A 21,710-nucleotide genomic window follows, 5' to 3' on the forward strand; every position below is an offset into this window, starting at 1 on the left:
GTCACCAGATCCAGGCGACACTTGGGTCCTTTGTGCCCTCTCTGCCACCTGCCTCCTTTTCAGTCCCATGGCCTGCTCTTTCCTGACTGCACACCTTCCCCAATTTCTTCTGCAGCTCCCTTTCTTGTTCCCCCTGCCCAAATCTCCAGCCATCAGGCCCAGACCTGTAGAGGCAATAGTCTGAGTGTTGTGCTCCCACGTTGTCTTTTATTTCATTTTAACTTAATCTTTAAGTTTTTACTTATTTGAGACAGAGAGCAAGCGAGCACGGGACGGACAGAGAGAGAGAAGAGAGAGAACCCCCAAGGAGGCTCAGCACTGTCAACGCAGAACCCGATGAGGGGCTCGGTCTCACGAGACAGGAGATGGTGACCTGAGCCGAAACCAAGAGTCGGACGCTTAACCGGCCGGGCCGCCCAGGCGCCCTCTGTGCCCCCATATTTTAGGTACAACTTAATGATTTCGAGTCCCCTCTGAATGTCCGAAAGCAATTCACAACTCGCCCTCCGATCCCCCCCTTCTCCCCTGTATCCCAAGCCTCAGTAAGGAGACAGCAGCTGCTGTGCCAGAAACCCGGGGATAAGCCCAAGGCCCTGGCTTTTCTTCCCAGACAGTCACCAAATCCTCAGGGAAACCCTCACACTGGTGCCCTCTGCTCACCCCGGTGCCTTCCTGGCCCCCCTCTGCCACCCTGCCACCTTCTTTTCATGTTCAACGTGCCCGCCAGGGGGAACTCTCCAGAGCTCCGCAGCTTACACTCTTTCCGTGACCTTCTCTCACTCTGGGGAGGAGATCCGAGCCCCTCAGCTAGGTCCACGGGTCCTCCTCTCCCCAGAGCGAGCTCGGACCTCCGTGCCTTTGCCGGGGATGCTTCCTCTCCTGGACCGTCCTTCCTTTTTCAAACAGCGGCTCTTCACCCTTCTTTCAACACTCAGCTCAAGTGCCGGCCCCTCTACCAAGCTTTCTCTGGTCCCAGAGGCGCTGACTCACTGCCCTGGCGGGGGGAGGGGGGGGTCCACTGGCACCAGCACCGGGACATTCTTGCATCTGTCCCCGCCATCTGGCTGTGAGGCCCTGGGGAGCGGGAGTGTCTTGCTGACCACTGAACCCTGCTTAGCATCCCTGGGGGGATGTGTCTTCACATCCTATGGCATCGGTGGTCGGCAGTGTGAGTTTCATGCAACGTGGGATTTCTGAGATACTGTCCTGTATCGCTCACCGTGGTGCGGGTTCTTCGCTTCAGAATTATGCATGGAGAGTGTACTGAGTGCTAAGGACTGGGGGGCAAAATAATGAATTTTGTCAGACCAGAAGCTGATGGTCGGCTGGCGGAGGAGGGGAGCAGGAAAACAGCAACAACAACCACCACCACCATAATCCGTACAAAACCCCTGAAGGGTTTGGCCCCCAATGGCGAGAAAACGGGGCTGGGCCATAGGACACGCAGTGGTTATGTTCTTTGACGCCTCCAAGTTTGCCTCCTGGATTGCACGCTTTAAACCGTTGTATGGACGACCGTCTGCAGGCCTGCTGTTAGCTGAGCTCTCTTAAGCCCAACAGTTCGTTCGTGGTTTAGAAAGACCCAACTGTACGCCCATAGCATTCAATCTCTCACCATCTAATTCAACGGAGTATTTCTAAGGGGCTTACCATGGACTAAAAGGAGGTACATAACAGGAGGAGGATAATATTCTGTTTATCTGGCATAATGAAGGAAGGAAGTATTCTTCTGGTTTGTTTTTTACCATCGCCCCTTTAATAAAGCCAGTGTGTATAATTTGTGCTGGCAACCTAATATATGCTATGTTTCCTTGACTTCTTCACCAAAGCACATGGATCGTAAGTCTTTTCTTGGTGACTTGGAATTTTTATACCAGGCTCTAACGCTCAAGGCATAGTGCCATGTGAGGGCTGTTGGCCCCACTCACATCAAATGCTCCCTGAATGCTGCTTTAAAACAAATCCCAAAGACGGTCGGCTTTGGCTTCTTAATTTTTGCAATCTCCTGTTGGCCTTGTAGTCCTTGCTTCCTCCTGCATTTAGCATTAGCCTTGCAAGTTTACTGCTTCTCATGCGTTGTGGCTGTAATGGGAGAAAAGTAAGCAAGCTAGGCCTTCCCTAAAACAAGAGTAGGCCTTGGGAGGACGGAGGGGCTCTTCCAAAAATCTGGCCAGCAGAAGACTTCCCACTCTGTGCAGGGACAGGGACGGCAGGTATTGGCTCTTACTGCCCTGGCTTCCTAGAAGGACTAGTGCCCCCTACCTGCCTTGCCGGGAAAGGCAGGCACTAGGGAAGAGCTCCAAGTTTCTCAAAAGACAGAATGATTTTGAAAGACGTGTGTTACTTTTGAACACGAGCAAAAATCCCTTCAAGTAAAAGGGTATCATACTGGCCCCGTCCCCAGCCAGCCAGCCAGCGGGATGTGTGAACTGTCACCGGGCTGCAGCTGCATGGGAGGAAACGAGATGAACCAGTGGGGGTCTCTCGCCCCCAACCCCCACCCGGCTCACACAGACAGGGCTGCGTGGATACAGCCCCCCCCCCCCCCCACCCCGCAGAAGTGAGAATGCCAGGTCAGCTGCGTGTGTAGCTGCAGAGGGTAGCGGGCCTGAAATATGTCACCTTCTGCCCAAGGCTTTTCATACACAACTCTTGGTCACTCAATTTTTGCAAAGCACTTCTTTTTTTCTCTTGCAGAGTATAACTGGTTTCTCATACAGTCTTTTCCTGAAACTCTGAAGCTCCCACGCACAGAAATTTGATGTCAATTAATTATATCTCGGTAGGCTACACTTTCAGAATGTATAAAGTTTAGAATTAACAAAAGGGATCTTTCCGGCCATAAAAGCAAAAAAAAAAAAAAAAAAAAAAGGGGGGGATTACTTAAAATCCTCCACTTTTTCCCTGTGAAGGAAATCGAACAGTTAATGAATGTCTCCTCCCATTCCCACCCCACCCCCTTCCTCTGTCAAACCCTGGGTGAATTTCCCTTCCTTGGCTGGCTGGCTGGTTGCAGAAGGCCGGAACTGGATCGCTGTGATGGCAAGATTTAATTTCGAGGGCATGGGTTCAGACTCAAAAGGCTGAAGTACAAAGTGCAACTCTGACTCATCGGAAAGAGTATTTGTGGTCTTGGCAAAACGTCTTAGCAGTCATTCAAGAGAAAACAATGAAAATTTTCTCTATGTTCATCTGGCCTCAACCTCAGTGATCATCAGAGGGAGACATAACCTTCTGCTAAAGGATAAACCCTCGTAACAGGTCTGACACACAACAGCACTGGCTCCTTGCTCTCCACAGTCTGGGGTCCAGGCAGCTTCTCAGAAGCTGTTGGAATATAGTTAGCAGTTTGAGCTTATGGAAAATATCTGCTGGCAAAAAAAAAAAAAAAGCACATAATGCAAAAGATGAAAAATTTCATTAAACGGTTGAGATTCTTTTATCTCAAGATTAATCAAGATTTTTTTATCACTTTTCAAAAATATATTTTAGAGAGTGACCAGGGGATGGGGTGGAGGTGGGGAGAGAGAGAGGGAATCTTAAACAGGCCCCATGCTCAGCACGCAGCCTGACGAGGGCCTTGATCCCATGACCCTGGGATCATGATCTGAGATGAAATCATGGGTTGGACGCTTAACGGAGCCACCCAAGTGCCCCTGTTTTATCACTTTTAATCTCGTCTTAACACGGTTCCTGATTTTTTTTTTCTTTAATGTTTATTTTGAGAGAGAGCGAGAGCGCAGGGGAGGGGCAGGGAGAGGGAATCCCAAGCAGGCTCCGCGCTATCGGCATGGGGCTCGAGCCCACAAACCATGAGATCATGACCTGAGCCAAAATCAAAAGTCAGATGCTTAACTGACTGAGCCACCCAGGCGCCCCATCACTTTATTCTTATTATTACTTTATAGGAGGTTATGATTTGGGTTCTTTGCCTCTGAATAAAATGAGGTTCTCAACAAAGTCCAGCATATGTGTCCCTTTTTTTTTTTTTTTTTTTTTAACATGTGTCATTTTAAAGGGCTACTCCCAAGTTCGGTCCTCACTGTGTAACAGCAGCATGAGGACAAAGGAGCACAGAGCTTCTGAACTGAACAGCCACGTTGATATTTTCTTTCATTGGATTTTTGGAGTGAAACTGTTGCCATTTTAGTTTCAGGGCGTCTAAAAAATCACATCTGTATCCAATATATACACATGCAGCAAAGATAATTCAGGAATATTTGATTTTCTGCGGGACTTGCTTGTGAGGCTATGATTCAGCAGTAAAATAAAAAAAAAGTGCTTTCAAGGCAACAAAACACATAGAGGAACCCAAAGTGCTGGAGTCTGCCAAAAAGATGTGATCAACAAATACTGAAGAACGTAATTTGGGGACCGCAACGTCCGAGCACCATTATCCTAGGGGTAACGAACAGATCAAATGAGTTCACGTACACAGAAAGAACAAAACGGTACGCGACACACGCAAGACGGTATTATTTGGGGGCAGGGGGTGGGGGCGGCGAATGTTCTGAAGCAGAGGAACGGAGTACAGATCGAGGCCTTAAAACTCTGCAGCCCTCATACAGAGACATCTTGAAATCGGCGTAAACCTTCGCAGACACCGCAAACGTAATTTTCACAAACCCGGGAAGGGGAAGGTGGGAAGGGGTGGAAAGTGCCGAGAAGGAACCCGTCTCGGTGACGTCACACCGCTACATTCCAAATCCCAGGAGGGAAGCAGGTTCTGCTGTGGCATCCAAGCTTTCCACGCATGCTTCTTCAGGGAAGGCGTCTCCCCGTCCGTTCCGGACTGAACTTAACCCAATTTACAGCACACCGTTTCTTCATTTCACCCAGAGGAGAGCAGGACCCGTAGAGGTGGGTCCTAACGAGACCTTCCTTCCTGACTCGAGGCTGAGCCCACGAGATGTGGGAAACAGAGATTAGAAAAACTGAGGCCACTCCCATGGCCAGAGAAGTATTTATAAAACCAGCTGTCTTGTCAAATAGAGGTTAGGAACCCCAAAAGGCGTTTCTGTCTGGCATTAGGGATTAGCAAAAATTCTCTCAGAGGGCTGGGCATTGTCTTGGTTTCTCGTACTTTCCATTATTTTTAGGGCGGCTGGGGAAACCACTTAATTCCATGGTCACACTGATGCTCTAAACCTACTGGATACTCGCTCCGTGCCCCACAGCGAAAGGGTTCAGGTTCCAGCTCATGACTGTGGAACTCGGGGTCTCAGATGCTATTTTACTTTAGCTGAGGCATGTCTGGTGGCTCAAACAGCCACTTTTCTCTTAAAATGACACTTGCAGAATGCTCTGGCCGGCTTGGACCAACATGTCTGTATCACCTGTCCTATGCATAGAAACACACCCTCTTTGCAAGAATAAAGCAGGGACTTTAAGACCTGAAGTTGGAAACGCTGATCTGCTGAGCGTTCAGAAAACGTATTGTCTTAGGTTCAACAATCTGGACTCTTCATTTAGGGCTGATATATGGGAAGAAACTAGCTCAACTTTGTTAATGTTTGTAACCATAGGTTCAATGTTGAATTTGCTTTTGGAGGGCTGGGTAGAAAGCAGAGATTGTGCAAAACACAGTAAAACTTTATCTATAAATAAGCACAGAGAGAAAAACGTTTTGAGGATGCCTGAGCCAGCATGTTTATACATGGCACGATCATTTAGTTTGTGGTCTAATTACATTTTGTGACCAAAATCCCAGGATTTAAATAACTTTCTGTGTACTTCCCACCTCCACCTTCTACTAATGTTCACATGGGAGACATCACGAACTGATAAAGATAATTGACTTACGTGCTCAAAACGCCCAAAATACATTGAAGCATAAAAGCAGATTTCTGACAACGGTTTTTGTCATGTTTTCATTATAGAAAATAGTTTTGCTTTTAATTCCAGTATAGTCAATGCATAGTTTTACATCAGGTTCAGGTGTACAATATAGTGATTCAGGCATTAATAGAACAGATTTCTAAAGAAACACCTCAAAACTAAAATGCCAAATCATACATGAGAGTTTGATGCTTTGGAAGAAATATCTCGCATACCACCTTCTTCGTTTCTTTATTTTTAAAAAAAAAAATTTTTTTTCAACATTTATTTATTTTTGGGACAGAGAGAGACAGAGCATGAACGGGGGAGGGGCAGAGAGAGGGAGACACAGAAACGGAAACAGGCTCCAGGCTCTGAGCCATCAGCCCAGAGCCTGACGCAGGGCTCAAACTCACGGACCGCGAGATCGTGACCTGAGCTGAAGTTGGACGCTTAACCGACTGCGCCACCCAGGCGCCCCCCTTCTTCGTTTCTTTAAATCACAATGTTTGGAGGCAATACTCCAAGAGTGGTTTCATTTTTTATTTTTTTAAGTGTTTATTTATTTAGAAGGAGAAATAGAGCGTGAGCAGGGGAGGGGCAGAGAGAGACGGAGACAGAAAATCCCAAGCAGGTTCCGTGCTGCCAGCGCAGAGCCCAACGTGGGGCTCGAACCCACGGACCGAGAGATCGTGACAGGAGCTGAAATCAAGTCAGACGCTCAACTGACTGAGCCACCCAAGCGCCCTCAATGGTGGTTTTAGAAGGCGAAAGATTTATTCGATCTGAAGAGAAACCAGAGTATAAGGGTGGCTTTAAATCAAAGACAGAAAGGAGTATGTTCAACATCCATAAAATTTTGTATTTTTGGCTGCTTTATTAAAAACTTCAAATTGTTTTAATTTCTTTGGTTGCGATGCCTAACCCAAAAGTTTAGATTTACCTTGCCCTTGACCGTGCTATCAAAGCCGCCCCACCGAGTGTTCTGAATGAACACAGACATGCTCTCTCATATCCTTAGGTTTCACCTGCGTTCTTATGCTCTACTGCCCAAAGCAACTCGACTTACTGTAAGTTCCCAGAATGCAGGCTGGGTATTCTTCCTGCTCAGGGTTTACTTGTAATCTTATGATGACAGCTGTGTTCTCAATAAAACGTCTGACAGTAAGAAAGACAACTAAGCTTCCAAGCCAATGCTACATACTAGGTACGAGATGTGTTACCTCGCGTTATTTTTCTACGTCCCTGGATCCTCAGAAGAGAAGTCTGCGAATTTTTCTCCCTATTCCAGTCAGTTTCGTGGAGGCAGTGAACAGTTTTAGCTTTGCAGGAACAAATTACCTATATATATATATATATATATATATATATATATACACACACACACACACACACACACACACACACACACATATACCGATACAATACCAATATATAAAAATATGTTTATATATATAAAAATATATATTTATATTTTTATACTTTTAATCTATCTATTTATTTATTTAAAAAACCCAACTTACTATAAGCATGAGGAAAAATTAGGTGATTTGGGAAATAATACATTCCCAACTGGTAAGCGCACCAGGTCCTGGACTTCTGCAACATCGCTTAGGCTTCAGCACCACGGCATTTCCTGTACATACTTCTGTTCATGATGCTTGCTCCTCTGATTTACCTGGAATCCATGAAGCTGGGGGGGGGGGGGGGGGGGAAGGATTCTGTAAGAAGCAGATCAATGTCAGAAAACTATCACATATCCATACCGTCAATAAGGATGAAATAAATATGTCAGGGACAAGCACTTCTGAGGAATATCTTGAGTTTATTCTCAATTCACCAGGGTCCCAGTTTCAGGCAGAATGGTTGCAAGATTACTTGTTACCAGCACGGCCTTGTTCTCTGATTTTAAAATTGAGAACCTCCAAAACAGGTCACCTCTCGAAACCATTTTTAAAATACGTAAGGCTTAAAAAAAAAAAAATGTAGCAGTACTCAGTGTCCAACAGAAACCACTCTGTCTGTTAAACAATATCTCGACTGCAAGGCTTCTCTTGCTGTCCGTCGATAGATAATGACACGGCGCGGTCATTATCACCGTGGCAACAGCACCCAGGAACTATCAGAGGAAAATTGCACATAGAACGGCTGGCTCTTGAGCAGTCATGCCTCAGCTTCCTCTGGAGTATGCTTTTTCTGCAAGTCTGGTGTGCTCTAGGGTACCACCAACCCAGGGCGGCTCCAAGACTACAGATCACGTCTCGATTTCACGTGAGTCCCCATCTCCCCGAATCGCTCATTCCACCAACAGGAGCACCTGCCACGTCTCAAGAACCGTTCTAGGAACTGAGGCTACAGTAGTGAATAAAGTCCAGTGCCGGGAAGGGGAGGGGGGAGTCAACAAACGAGCTAGCGAATATATATTTCAAGGTGCACTAAGTACAACGGAAAACTGAGAAAGCAACGAGCCCGGGAGGCTTTGTGCCCTCCTCTCTGTACCCGCACCCTGCTTTGTACCTGCTTCTCACTTCTCCCGCTGACGAGCTCTGGGCACCAAGTCCGGGCATCCCGCGCAAGCACCGTGCCTAGCACGCAGCACCCGCTCAGAAAACGTTTGTCCAGGGAACCAATTCCCTCGTGGCTCCCTAGGCAACAAAGGACTGAGGCGGGCTGCAAAGTCCACGAAGCCCCAAACCCGGAAGGGATATGCACACGAGAGCACGTTACACAATTTTAAAAGTTATTTTCGAGATATAATTGAACGCCGGAGGCGGGCGCCGCCGGGCCGGGTCCGGGCCTCGGCTCCCACGCGGGCAGCGCGGCCAAGGCACAGCCGGGACACGTGGCCGCCCGCTTCGACGCGGGCGCCCCGGCCCCCAGCGCCCGGCCCCGGCCCCGCTCCCACCACGAACGGCGGCTTTCCGCCGCGGCCGCACGGAGGTACCGGCGTCGCTCACCCAGGCTGCGAAAGGCGGGCACAGGCCGGCTCCAGCCCCGCCGCCGGCCCTAACGCGGAAACCCGGAGCCGGGTTACCGCGTTGCCACGGCAACTCAACCACCGCCTACGCCGGAACCGGAACCTTCCCTAGGAAGTGACCTCTTCCCGGCGTGCCGCGGAACTGCGGAGCCCGCCCACTGCCTTTCGCAGTCATCCGGGAGTATCCCAGCAGGCCCGTCTACCCTCCGGAGGGAAGTCGTCTTCCCTCTGGTTTCGCCTCTCCTCGCCTTGGAGCGTGACCCTGATGGACATTCACTCTCTCCAATCAACTGACAAAGCGATTGCCAGCGGCCAATAGTAAGGGCTGTAGGATGCGGGCTTAAAGACCACCTCCATCCTGTTGGGGACCGGGCGAGTCATACGATTGGTAGAATCGAGTAAGTGCGGGCTAGCGTTGCCCAATGACTGGGAGGAGCTTGGAGCCGGCCCAATGAGAGCCTCCGGGGGGCGGGCCGGGCTGCCGCGGGCCCGGGGAAGGCTCCCGGGGTGAGCCGAGGTCCCGGGCCGTCGAGGGCTCCGGCCAGCGTGCGGGAATGAGCGGGTCGCTGGGCCGGGTGGCGGTGGCTCTGCTCCGCTGGGGGCGCGGCTCCGGCGGCGGCGGCCTTTGGGGCCCAGGCGTGCGGGCGGCGGGTTCGGGCGGCGGCGGGGGCGGCTCAGCCGAGCAACTGGACGCGCTGGTGAAGAAGGACAAGGTGGTGGTCTTCCTCAAGGGGACTCCGGAGCAGCCCCAGTGCGGCTTCAGCAACGCAGTGGTGCAGATCCTGCGGCTGCACGGCGTCCGCGACTACGCGGCCTATAATGTGCTGGACGACCCCCAGCTCCGGCAAGGTCAGGCGGGGCCCGCCGGGTGAGGGGCGACGGGCCGGGGCCGCTCCGCGGGGCTTGGGTGTGTCGCGCAAGAGGTCGGGGGAGGGGGGGGGGGTGGTTCGAGCGGGGCTAAGGGCGCGGGTTCCTGCACTGTATTCGGGGTCGAGTGGGGGGCATGGTTGGCTTGAAGTGGATCTTGAGGATCTGGGCATCCGGTTCTCTGGCCAACTTGGGCATTGGGTAAGTCCCAGCTGTTCACTGGTCCCCACGCTGAGCCCAGGGAGGCGTTTCGGAGCCAAATCTCTCAGGCTCAGTCGGGGGGAGAGTGATGGGGAAGGGAGGCAAGAAGGAATACAGTAAGAACCACTAGGAGGTAGGCACTTTGGGGGACACGTTGAGAAGGTCGGCCTGCCTCACGAATAAGGAGCCGGTGCTGTTGATAGTGGAGGAAGGGCCGGGGTTGCCTTTGTCTGAGGCTGGCTGGTGCTTCAAGGCTCGGGCTGTCCGGAACCATCCTTTGTTGTTGCCACAAGGAGGGGGTTGACACTGCTTTCAGACTAGTCTTACTTGGGATCACTTGGTGTGGGAGAAAAAGTCATGAAATTTGTTTTTAGCTACTCAAGGACAGGTTGGGATTGGGGGGCGTGCTGGGGCATGGAGAGGCCTGTGGACAGAGAGATAAGGAATGAACCCCGTGCCCTAGGTAACTGAAGCTTGGAGCTGAAGGAACCAGGGACCAGTTAGGGTCTGGGGCCAGATGTAGCAGGTAGGTAGAGGCGGGAGGGCCCGGACAGCTAATTGGTACTTCTTCTAATAAGCACCGTGCCCGGAACCTTATTGACATGCTTTCTCCTATTTTGTGGGGGAGGAGGAAGAGGACAGAGGAGTGTGTTGACCTGCCCCTTGGCTAAGGTCCTGGGTCAGAGTTGGTGGAGCAGTGGGGAGGCTGTATGTACCTCCTAGAGGGTGGCTTGGTGTCCTGCCTTCCCGTTAGAGACTCCCAGTGGCTCAATCCTGGCACCTCCCTGAGCCTAGTGCTGTTCTTTAGTGACAGTGTTCCAGAAACAGTTTTACGGGGCCAGCTTCTCTGTTATCCCAAGCCTAGAATTCTCCCATTTTGTTATTACATATTTACGACTGTTATTCTCCAGTTGAAATGATCAGTCGTAGTCCTTTCTGCTTGATGAGACTGGCACTTGTGGTGGAAAGGTTTTGGGTTGTAATCCCTCTGCAGCCCGTCGGCTGTGCAGCCTTAAATCCCATCCCTGCATTTTCCTTTTCAGTCGAATGAAGATACGAGGAAAGCAGACTTGACAAAGTTTTGATGAGGAAGAAAGAGAAAGTAACACTTTTTAGAAAAGTGCCCTTCATTTTATCCGGCACACAGAAGGCACCCACTAAATGGTAGCTGTTTTATTATTGGGATATTTGGTTTTCAAAGTATTTGTCCCCCCCCCAAATTAATCCCTGGGAAACTGTTGGTTTCTGTGGGTGGAAACTAGGAGGAGTGAAGGCAGGTTAACATGACCAGCTTTATGTGATCTTACCGTGTATTATGCTCGTGATCCCTGTTTGTTTTCCTGCTAGGATGCCACCGGTCACTAGGCCTTGGGGTGTTTTTGGTTTTTTGTTTTTCTATGTACGGGGAGTATCTGCGGTCTTCACCCAGCAGTGGCTGCTCTACTTAAAAGATAAGATAGGAGAAACTAGTCTGTAATCTTTTCGTGGGGACCTCGCCACAGGTCCCCTGCAAATTGCTAGTATGGCCGTTCATAAAAAGTTGTGTTGTTAACAGCTTGTTTAGTACGAAGTTTTGAAGCTCTTTGGTTTGTGGTTTCTGTTCTCCTGTGGAATACAACTGGAGATAGGCTATGCTGGAATGTAAGAACAAAGTAGGAGCAGAAATAAGAAGGCTGACTCATAGCACTTGGATTCCTGGCTTCCGTTTCACCTGTCTGGCTTCCAGTCTCTCACATTCTCTCCCTCTCTCTCTCTCTCTCTCTCTCTCTCTCTCTCTCTCTCTTTCTCTCTCTCTCTCAAGTTTATTTATTTTTCTTTTTTGAGAGAGAGTGTATGTACATGAGCAGGGTAGAGGCAGAGAGAGAGAGAGAGAGAGAGAGAGAGAATTCCAAGCAAGCTCCGTGGTGTCTGTGCAGAGCCCAACACGGAGCTTGATCCCATGACCCAGGGATCATGACCTGAACTGAAATCAAGAGTTGGTCACTTAACTGACTGAGCCACCCAGGTGTCCTAAGTCTCACTTTCTTAAGTGTTCAGAAAACAGCTACAGGAATTTAGCCCTTAAATTTATTTATTTTTTAAGCTTTATTTGTTTATTTTGTGTGTGTGTATATGAGAGAGAGAGCATGAGCCTGGGAGGGGCAGGGAGAGGGAGAGAGAGAATCCCAAGCAGATTCCGCGCAATCAGTGTGGAGCCCTGCAGAGCCCTGCGGAGCCCGACGTGGGGCTTGAACTCACAAACCGTGAGATCATGGCCCAAGCCGAAACCAAGAGTCAGAGGCTTAACCAGCTGAGCCACCCAGGCGCGCCCCAGCCTTTAAATTTCTTGACCGTAGAGTTTCAACATTTCCATTCCCATTTTGTTTCATACCAGATTGTCATCTTGGTCGATAATGTGTTGCATATATGTTGCACATAACATCCACCTTTTGTGTTGCTTAGAAAAATAAACTCGCATGCAACTATTAACCTGCAGATCGGAGCAGGGTAGTGTGTGCGTGTTCCCGCAGTGGGGACTCATTTAGCCAGGGTAAGACTTTATAAAACATTCAGACTCTTCATCTCTTTATTCTCTACACTTTTGACTTTACCTAGAGAAGCTGCCAGGCTGTCTGATGGTTGCTTTTGCTAGTCGGAGCTACCTCTGTGCACCTTTCCTAGACCCAAGGTCACCGCTAGTAACTGGAGAGGGGCAGCTGCCAAACTGCCTTTCCTTTCTCCCTGTGCTACAGCTTTGCGAAGGGCTCAGAGCCTGAAGAACACCCACAGACTCTGTCTCGTTCCTGCTGCCCGGTTCCCAAGGTGTGATGCAGAGAGGTCTCAACCTGTGACCCAGGGAACAAAGACGACTGTGAGGTCCTCCTCCGGTCTTTTCTTTGTCCTGTTTATCTGGAATACACACAGAAGGGAGCCACAAAGGGATCATCAGGTGGGTCCCAGCAGACAGATGTCAGCGTATCCAAATCCTCCTTTTAACAAAGCCTGTCTTTTATTTTTCTTTGTAAAAGTCACATGCTCACCGAGGAAACTTGGAAATGCCGAAAGTAATAAACGAAACCTACCTGTAATCCTGCATACACCGTTAACATTTGTATCTAGTTTCTAGTTGGGTTTTTGTTTCTTTGTTTTGTTTTGTTTTTAAATGCATTTGAGATCACACGTATCCATGCTTAGCATTTTGCCCTCTGGAGAGCAGGGAGCATGTCTGACCGCGTTACCTGAGTACCCTGTATATTGCTTATGCAGCGCGAGCTTTCGGTGATGATTTTAATGAATAAGTAAATAATTCTCTTATTTATCATATCGGAAACCATCTTCTATGCTCTTTAAAAACAAACCCTCTTAAATTTCTGCCTGTTCAGATCCCCATTGTTTTCTCTTTCACGAGGAGCAGTGCCTGTTGAATGAATAGCCGTTATCTTATTCTTGAATGTTTATTAAGCCTTTGAAGATATGCACGGCCTTTTCACTATCAGGGAATTTGGGCAACAGTGACAAATCTGGGACCTTGGCAAATGTTAAAAGATGAGGGGGTGGTGTTTCTGGGTCTTTGTCGTGATGGATGTGATACATGCTGTGGATGAGAGAATCCAGTCGCACCAACACCTTGGAGGAGTAACTGTCGGTGCCGGGTCAAGTTGAAGGTGACCAGCTGCTTCCCCCCTGGGTATACAGTCTAGAGTGAGGGTTGCCAGGGGTTCCTGCGTGGCTCCGTCGGTCAAGAGTCTGACTTCGGCTCAGGTCGTGATCTCGTGGTCTGTGAGTTTAAGCCCCACATTGGTCTCTGTGCTGACAGCTCAGAGCCTGGAGCCCCTCCCCACTCACGCTCTTTCTCTCTCTGTCTCTCAAAAGATAAACAAACGTTAACAAACAAATAAAGTGGGGGTTGACGGACGACCTTTGTAAAGGGCCAGAGAGTAAGTACTTCAGTCTTTGTGGACCCTTCCACTCTGCTATTGGGGGCCTGAAGGCAGTCGGGATGGTACCTAGACAGGTAGGTGTGGCCGAGTTCTCATAAAACTTGATTTGCAAAAAATAGGAAGTGGACCATATTTGGCCCAAAGGCCGTAGTTTGCCACCTCTTTCTCCAGCGAGGAAGACCCCTGTGTTTGAGTTAGAAGATGCATGTAATGATTTTCCCTGAAGCACTGCTTGTAATAATGAAAATTTGGCAAGAGAGGATCTTGGCCTATCAGCAGACTGGATAAACAGACTGTGGTTTAGTCAGGCGATAGAAAACTAAGTTGTGGTAGAGTGATCTAGTTCTAGATGTATCTCGTGTAACTGAATCTCAAAAATCACAGGGTGCAGTCACGAAGTAAGTTGCAAAAAAGGTAGTCATGGCATAATGCCGTTCGTGTATACAGACGTTACCGGTGTGAAACGGCCCGACGTGTTGCGGACACATGCCAGTTGTAAGTATGGTTCGTGGGCAGGGGTGGGACGTGCCAGCCAGAGGCCACCTGCGGAGGTCTAGAACCTGTCCTTTGGATTCCTAGAAACCCGGATGGAAATCAGGCCCGGCCGTTTGCCAGCACTGTGACTTTGGTTAAAGAACTTCTCTGAGCCTCAGTTTCTTCCTCTGATAAATAGGGACTAATTATGCCTTCCCGGAAGGACTCTTACAAAGGTTAAGTGAGGGTATGTATTGAAAACACTTAAAGAATGTGAAGTTCAGTAGCCCTATCAGCAAGTGCCTGGCACACCTGATTGGTATTTTTGCAGCATTCTTCCCTGGGCGTCCTCTGTTGCACGTATTTCTAGAGAGGCAAGACTTGAAGGGTGGAGACGAGAGCGCATCCGCCTTGCACCTGGAATGTGCAAGCTCAATCCTTTCACCAATTAGGTCTCAGTTCATCTTTATAATAAATCCGTGAGGCATGGATTTCTTCCCACTTCCCAGGTAGGGAGACTGAGGCTAAGACATGAGGAAATATATCCGAAGCTACATCTGCAAGCTAGCAAGCCACAGTCGGCTGCCCTTAAAGCCATTGCTTTGTTCACTCTGTCCCCAGCCTTTGCTTTTCCCCTGTTGAGGGTCTCTCGTTTCCCTTGCTCTCTCTGCTCAGGTGATCTCATGGGGGTGCTGACATCATTATTTCCTAGGAGGACTTCAGGAGGAGGTGATGTGACTTGCCCCAGGCAGAGTTAACCTGCATCAGACTCCGAAGCTCCTATGGTGAAAATCTACCAGGAAAAAAAAAAGGAAACTCTTATCATTTGTTTGTTGTCCAAACCAGGAACGAAGTCTGATGTTCTGAAATGGGATGAATTTTGAAAAGTCCCTTTCGAAAGCTCTGGAAGTACTTTTTTTCCACTCTGGTTTGATGCTTTGGAGTATTAATTTTTTTGGTGGGGCAGTAGGTAGAGGTAGAACCGGTTTTGTAAGACCACCTCCGTCGTCACTCCAGATTCCTAGTGTCACCCTATGTAGAACTTCGCGGTCAGTACTTTGGTCCCAAATTGAATCATTGTCATCTATCATCTTTAAAATGCCATTGTCATTAAAATCCACTCTTGGATACGATTTTCTCATTTTCACGAGTTTCTCCGATCCTGAGTTATTTGGAGTGAAAATTAACTACCACTGTATATTGCAGGTTTTGAGAATTAAAAAGTGTGAGAAATTAGCCATGTTTAAACAATCAATGGTGGACCGATGGGATTCATTTTAATTTTCAACTTGTGAGCCGCGGTCTCTTATTATCAGAAGTTACTCGCTTCGTGCTATAGGAATCCACTGGTTATCTCGTTAAATATTTAAACTTGTAATCAGACTTCTAAAAAAAGGAACGTAGTATTTTTTTTAAGACGCTGAAGCTTTGCCTTGCTATCAGCTGCCTGTAACCTCTGTTACTTTAAAAGCCAAAGAAGCAGGTAGGTTTCGTTTTGATCAACTGTCAGCTAGTAGGCCCCTTGGCCACTGTCACAATGCCATCATGGGCTCCGAGGCGCGGTGCTTCTGAGTTCCTGAAATGTAAGTTATTGGGCAAGATAGTGTGACTCTGGGGTTTGGAAGGAGTCCCAGCTCCCTCGCACGTGACTGGGGGGGGCGGGGATGTTCAGGAAGCTTGGAAAGCCCACTTGCTGGGTAGTTTTAATGGTGGCGTGTCTGCCTCTTCTGTCTTGCCTGGACATGTGATCTGCAGCAGCATGAAATTAATGAAGGAATTGAGCCTAAAGCTTTGATTGAGTGTGGTACTATAAATACGATTGATGGAAGCAAATCATTCTTTTACTTAACAAAGATCTTATGTAAGAAAACTACTTTTTTGGATCAGATGCGTGTGGTTTTCGGGCGACCTCAGATGGCAAATTTACTCTCATTTATGGTGCGTTTCAAAAATTGTAGGGACTCACCGAAAGAATCAGTAAATATTCATTGTCTTGGAAAGCTTCACACAATGTATTACCAATTGAAAAAGACCCAGATGTAAAAGCACGCACATTAGTGGCACATGCACACAATACAGAAGGTTCTTAAGAAGCTTTCAAAGAATTACAAGCGATTCGTGTTGACTTTAAACATTTCTTAATTCCCACACCCACTCTCGGTCACATGAAAGTAAAAAAAGATGGATCGCTGGCTTCTTTGTGAAGTAAGTTCTAACAGACTATTTAAGGACAGAGCTTTTTTTTTTTTTTAAATACAACTCCTATGCTGAGTCGTCTCTGTGGCATCAAGTATCAGAATGATGAAAAACTTTAATTCATCAAGATACTCTAACATATCTAGATATTTGGTATTCTGAAGACATTCTGAAGGCTAAATGAAATTTTCCTTTTATTAGTAACCCCCCCTACCTCTAGCTGATTTTTTTTTTTTTTTTTAAGACACTCAAAGTGGCTTAGAACTGTGCTTTTCTGGGGATATAACGTACAGCATGGTGACTATAGCTGACAATCCTGTATTGCACATTTGTAAGCTTTTAAGGTAATCTCGAAAGTTCTCATCACAGGAAAAAACCTCTGTAACCTTATAGGGTGACAGCTGTTAACTAGACTTATTGTGGTGATCATTTTGTAATATATACACATATCAAATCATTATATCGTATGCCTGAAATAATATGTCATATGTCAATTATACCTCAAAAAAAAAAAAAAAAACTAAGTGTGCTTTCTGGGGCCTGTAACGCTGGACCCATTATCTCCCTAGAAGTCTGGGGAAGAAAGATAAAGCTCTCAGCTAGGGGCTGTCTTTAGTGCTGTGGTTAGGAGCTAAGGTACCGTTTTTTAGAAGGCAGTGACTTATTTAAAAGAGAAAAACGCATTGCCTCTTAGGATTTGGGCCATCACTCAAGTTGGTGTTTTTATTTGGAAAATAAATGCTGGGTAAATGATAGGGTATCCAGGACCAGCTTTTTAGCACCAGTATTTTTCGTCGGTTTGCATGAAAACCCCCACGTGAACGACTTTTAATTTGCACGGTATTGTGTTTTGTTTGTTTGCTCGTTTTGGCCATTTGAAATATCTATGGAAGTGCAAACATGGCAAATATATAGTGATTGATGGTCATGTGCCATGGTTTTGACCATCGTCCGTTTTTCATAGAGCCAACACACGTTTTGCTGGAAGGCCATGTTTTTGAAAGTGTTTTCTCATCTCAGCTCACAAGTAGGAAGGAAGTAGAATGGTTGGAAGAATGTGAGGAAAGAGCAACCTTCTGTCTTGAGATCGAAACCACGCTTTTTCCCTACCTTGTTGTCAAGACCATCGGCCTCATGGCCCAGAGCTGAACAGAAGAACCACACGGCTTCACTGTCCTAGAATGTGCCTCATCTCTGTGTGTCCTCCACACCGCTCACACACGGGACTGATCCCGTGCATGCTGGTTGGTTTCTTGTCCTCCGTGAGCGCTTGAGAACGAGGAGGGGGGGGGCCCCCTCACCCTCTGTCACCGCTCCTGGCCCAGGACATGGGCCTTAGGCGAGCTTCGGGCTTCTCCTTGCTTTGACTTGGTCGCTGCGAGTTCTGTGCTGAGCCGAATCCACCTGCCCTGTGGAGAGCCCATCTGAGGGGCTGAGTAGGGTGAGGGCTGCAGTCTGCCCTAGGAAAGAGATTTTTGTCTGGGTCAAAGAATTAAAGGCAAAAACCCATGACCAACCCAGATAGGCATAAAAACCGTGAGGCGGGGACTGCCTCATTTGGCAGAGTTGGACCCGTGGGTCCATGATAGACCCATATTAAGTAGTCCCCTTGGAAATGAAGTCCTGGCATTTCTTTAACGTTTGGTCTCACTGAAACCATGACTGGCAGATGAATGGAGAATGTGGCTCTGTATGTGTTGTGTGACTTACATGAACCGGTCGGTTCTCTGCCATCAATCCCTGCCGATTGTGTGTGTGTGTGTGTGTGTGTGTGTGTGTGTGTGTGCGCGCGCGCGTGTGTGTGTGTGTGTGCGTGTGTGTGTGTGTGAGACATTCTACGACAGCCTTGCCTACCTGATTGTCCTGTCGTGAAAGCCTTGCGAGATGGGGGTGGAAACAGGCGGGTGGTGGAAAGACTTGGCCGAGGCCTCACAGCTCGTAATTGGAGGAGGTGGGGTTTGAACCGTGACCCAGTTGACTCTGCAGCTCCGAGTCTGTGGCAAACACATCCCCCAGGGATGGGGGAAGCAAGAAGGGCAGCACCGGATGTCCTGCTGGGAGCGCGTGGAAAACAGATTTTGCCACAAGAAGTTCAGCTCTGACCATTTAAATGACACTGAAATGTTCTCTCCCCGTAGGCATTAAAGACTATTCCAACTGGCCCACCATCCCGCAAGTGTACCTCAACGGCGAGTTCGTGGGGGGCTGTGACATTCTGTTGCAGATGCACCAGAATGGGGACCTGGTGGAGGAACTGAAAAAGCTGGGGATCCGCTCTGCCCTTCTGGATGAAAAGAAAGACCAAGACTCCAAGTGAGGGTGGCCCGGGGCCTCCCTGAGCAGCAGGGGCTGTTGGTGCCCAGACTCACCGCCGGCCAAGCCTTACCGATTCTGGTCTTGACTCTTCAGACGGCAGCTGCTTGCACGGATTTCTCCAGTCTGTGAGCAGTTGGGCAATTTTGGTGTGTCTGGGGCTGGGAATATTCTATTGTGAACTTCATTAGAACCACTGCACTGTAATGATTCAATGTTGTATTACGATATTGTTGTCAACAAAATCTGTTCTTAGGTTGTCATTTGCTCTTTGCCTGATTCAGGAGTAAAACGAGGAGCTTTTGAGTCATTCTTCATGAATCCTCTGCAAATGTGTCAGTCTGCAAAGATAATTATATCTCCCCAAATTTTTCGTAGCTGCTTCTGTTAAGAAAAATGATGGACAGGGAGGAAGATGTGATAACTGGGGTGTTGTTTTTTTTTTAAATAAACTGCCAACCCAGGGATCCTGTGTGTGAGTCGTTCATTCTGAATAGCAGGAACACTGCACCTTCCTCTGCTCGGGCCCGCTGTAACAAAATACCACAGTCTGGGCGGGCTTATGAACAATGGATGTTTATTTCTTTTGGTTCCGGAAGCTGCAAGTCCAGGATGAAGGCTCTAGCACACCAGCTGTCAGGTGAGGGCTGTGCCTGGTTCATTGACGGCATCTTCTCATGTCCTCATGAGGAAGCCCTCTGGGGTCCCTCTTAAATGGGCACAAATCCCATTCGTGAGGACCCTGCCCTCGGTCACCTCCCAAAGTCCCCCCGCCGCCAACACCACCATTCTGGGAGTTTGGGGTCAACATAGGAATGTTGAGGGGAGGCATTCAGTCCGTAGCAGTGTGGATTATGAGTGCCTGTGACCTTCCGTTTTTAGAAATGCGGAGTGATTCTCATACTCTTCTGTTAAATTTGACATAAAAATTGCCATCAAGCGATGGTCTAATTTCTTGAGGGAAGGTAAGCCTTGTGAGTGCTGGGTGGTGTTGACTGGCCGAGTTGGGCGCCCGGGTGGCGTGCGGAGAAGGGAGGTGGCTGAGGCTGGAAGAGGCAGCCCCGCTCGCCCGCCCCTGAGATCTGGTAGCTGCGCTACCGTCAGGGGGACGTCACCAGCGGTCTTCCAAAGACAGGAATCCACTGAGCATTGTGTTTTCTTAAAAAATACGGTCTATACACGATGTTATATAGAGAACACCCTGAACACTCCACCAAAGATCTACCAGAACTGATCAAGGAATTCAGAAAAGTAGGATTTAAAATCCGTTTCATTCCTATACACTTATAATGAAGCAGCAGAAAGGGAAGTTACGAAAACAATCTCATCTATAATTGCACCAAAAATAACTAACTCACTAACGCTAACCAAGCAGTCTATACATTCAATGCAATCCCTACCAAAATGCCAACACAGTTTTCACAGATTCGGAACAGACAATCCTAAAATTTATATAGAGCCACAGAAGACCCCGAACAGCCAAAGCAATCTTGAAAAAGTAGAACAAAACTGGAGGCATCACAATTCCAGGTTTCAAGTTATGTTACAAAGCTATAGTAACCAACAGTATGGTACTGGCATAAAAACAGACACATAGATCAATGGAACAGAATAGAAAACCCAGAAATAAACCCACAATCATATGATCAATTAATCTCCAACAAGGAGTGCAAGAATATGCAATGGGAAAAAGCCTTTCAACAAATGGTGTTGGGAAAACTAGACAGCTACATGCAAACGAATGAAACTGGACCACCTACACGGTACCAAAAATAAACTCAAAATGGATTAAAGACCTAAATGTGAGATGCGAAACCGTAAAAATCCTGGAAGAGGCCGCAGGCAGCAATTTCGCTAATATCAGCCATAGCAATGTTTTTCGAGATATGTCTCCTGAGGCAAGGGAAATAAAAGTGAAAATAAACCATTGGGACCACATCAAATTCTGCACAAAGGAAACAACAAAACAAAATGGCAGCCTACTGAATAGGGGAAGAGATTTGCAAATGACTTCCGATAAGGGGTTGGTATCCAGAATGCGTAAAGAACTGATACAACTCAACACCTAAAAAACCAAATAATCCAATGAAAAGATGCTCAACATCACCTCCTCAGGGAAATGCAAATCAAAACCACGAGATACCACCTCACAATGGCTAAAATCAACAAGGCAGGAAGCAACAGGAGGTGTTGGGGAGGACGTGGAGAAAGGGGAACCCTCCTGTGCCGATGGTGGGAATGCAAGCTGGTGCAGCCACTCTGGAATACAGTATGGAGTTTCCTTAAGTAAAAAATAGAACTACCATAGGACCCAGTAATTGCGCTACTATTTACCTAAAGTATACTAAAACACTAATTTGGAAGGATATATACATTCCTGTGTTCATTGCAGCATTATGTATAATAGCCAAATTATGGAAGCAACCCGGGTGTCCATGTATAGATGAATGGATAAAGGAGATGTATAGATATACAATGGAATATTAGTCATAAAAAAGAATGAAATCGTGCCATTGGCAGCAACGTGGATGGACCTAGAGAGTAAATGCTAAGCGAAGTAAGTCAGAGAAAGACATACCATTTGATCTCACGATTATGTGAGAATTTAAGAAACCAAGGAACAAAGGGGTTAAAAAAAAAAAAAAAGACCTCCTCCCCCTCCCCCCAAAAACCAAACAAACCCAACTCTTAACTATAGAGAACAAACTGACGGTTTCCAGAGGGGAGGTGGGTGGGGGGATGGGTGAAATGGGGTGGGGGTGGGGGATGAAGAGTATACTTAACCTTGATGAGCACCGAGTAATATACAGGGCTGTTGAATATTGTACACCTGAAACTAATATTAACACTGTGTTGGCTATACTGGAATTAAAAAAAAAGCTTTGGCACATGAAAAAAGAAGAAAGGTCTTTGTACAAAAGGGATTAATTGGAATCCTAGCAGAG

The 21,710-nt window shown here is 47.7% G+C and overlaps 1 protein-coding gene, 1 long non-coding RNA gene and 1 other non-coding gene across 6 annotated transcripts; 1 reads left to right on the forward strand and 2 right to left on the reverse strand.

The window, feature by feature from the left end:
* Positions 1-5,603: 5,603 nt before the first annotated feature.
* Positions 5,604-9,064, reverse strand: LOC106972190 (uncharacterized). Its single transcript, XR_001429816.3, has 5 exons — positions 8,335-9,064; positions 7,341-7,510; positions 6,887-7,099; positions 6,288-6,602; positions 5,604-6,044 (listed from the first exon to the last, which is right to left on the reverse strand). It is a non-coding gene; the product is annotated as an uncharacterized LOC106972190 (long non-coding RNA).
* LOC113601676 (small Cajal body-specific RNA 13) lies at positions 7,799-8,073 on the reverse strand. The gene has a single exon (XR_003422962.1). It is a non-coding gene; the product is annotated as a small Cajal body-specific RNA 13 (non-coding RNA).
* A 194-nt stretch (positions 9,065-9,258) lies between the features above and the next one.
* On the forward strand, positions 9,259-19,232 carry GLRX5 (glutaredoxin 5). Of its 4 annotated transcripts, XR_008299641.1 has the most exons (4): positions 9,259-9,643; positions 14,167-14,277; positions 14,362-14,503; positions 14,932-16,504. XR_008299641.1 is itself a non-coding variant. In XM_053224906.1 (3 exons), the coding sequence occupies exons 1-3, from the start codon at positions 9,349-9,351 to the stop codon at positions 15,012-15,014; spliced, it is 489 nt and encodes a 162-aa protein (XP_053080881.1). In that variant the 5' UTR covers positions 9,259-9,348; the 3' UTR covers positions 15,015-16,504. The 4 variants fall into 4 exon arrangements, 2 of the variants coding, with proteins under 2 accessions (XP_053080881.1, XP_026922357.1); XR_008299640.1 differs by having other exon boundaries at positions 14,167-14,503; XM_053224906.1 differs by lacking the exon at positions 14,362-14,503.
* The last annotated feature ends 2,478 nt before the right edge of the window (positions 19,233-21,710 follow it).

This window comes from Acinonyx jubatus, chromosome B3, assembly GCF_027475565.1.
Source record: "Acinonyx jubatus isolate Ajub_Pintada_27869175 chromosome B3, VMU_Ajub_asm_v1.0, whole genome shotgun sequence".
Taxonomy (NCBI): domain Eukaryota; kingdom Metazoa; phylum Chordata; class Mammalia; order Carnivora; family Felidae; genus Acinonyx; species Acinonyx jubatus.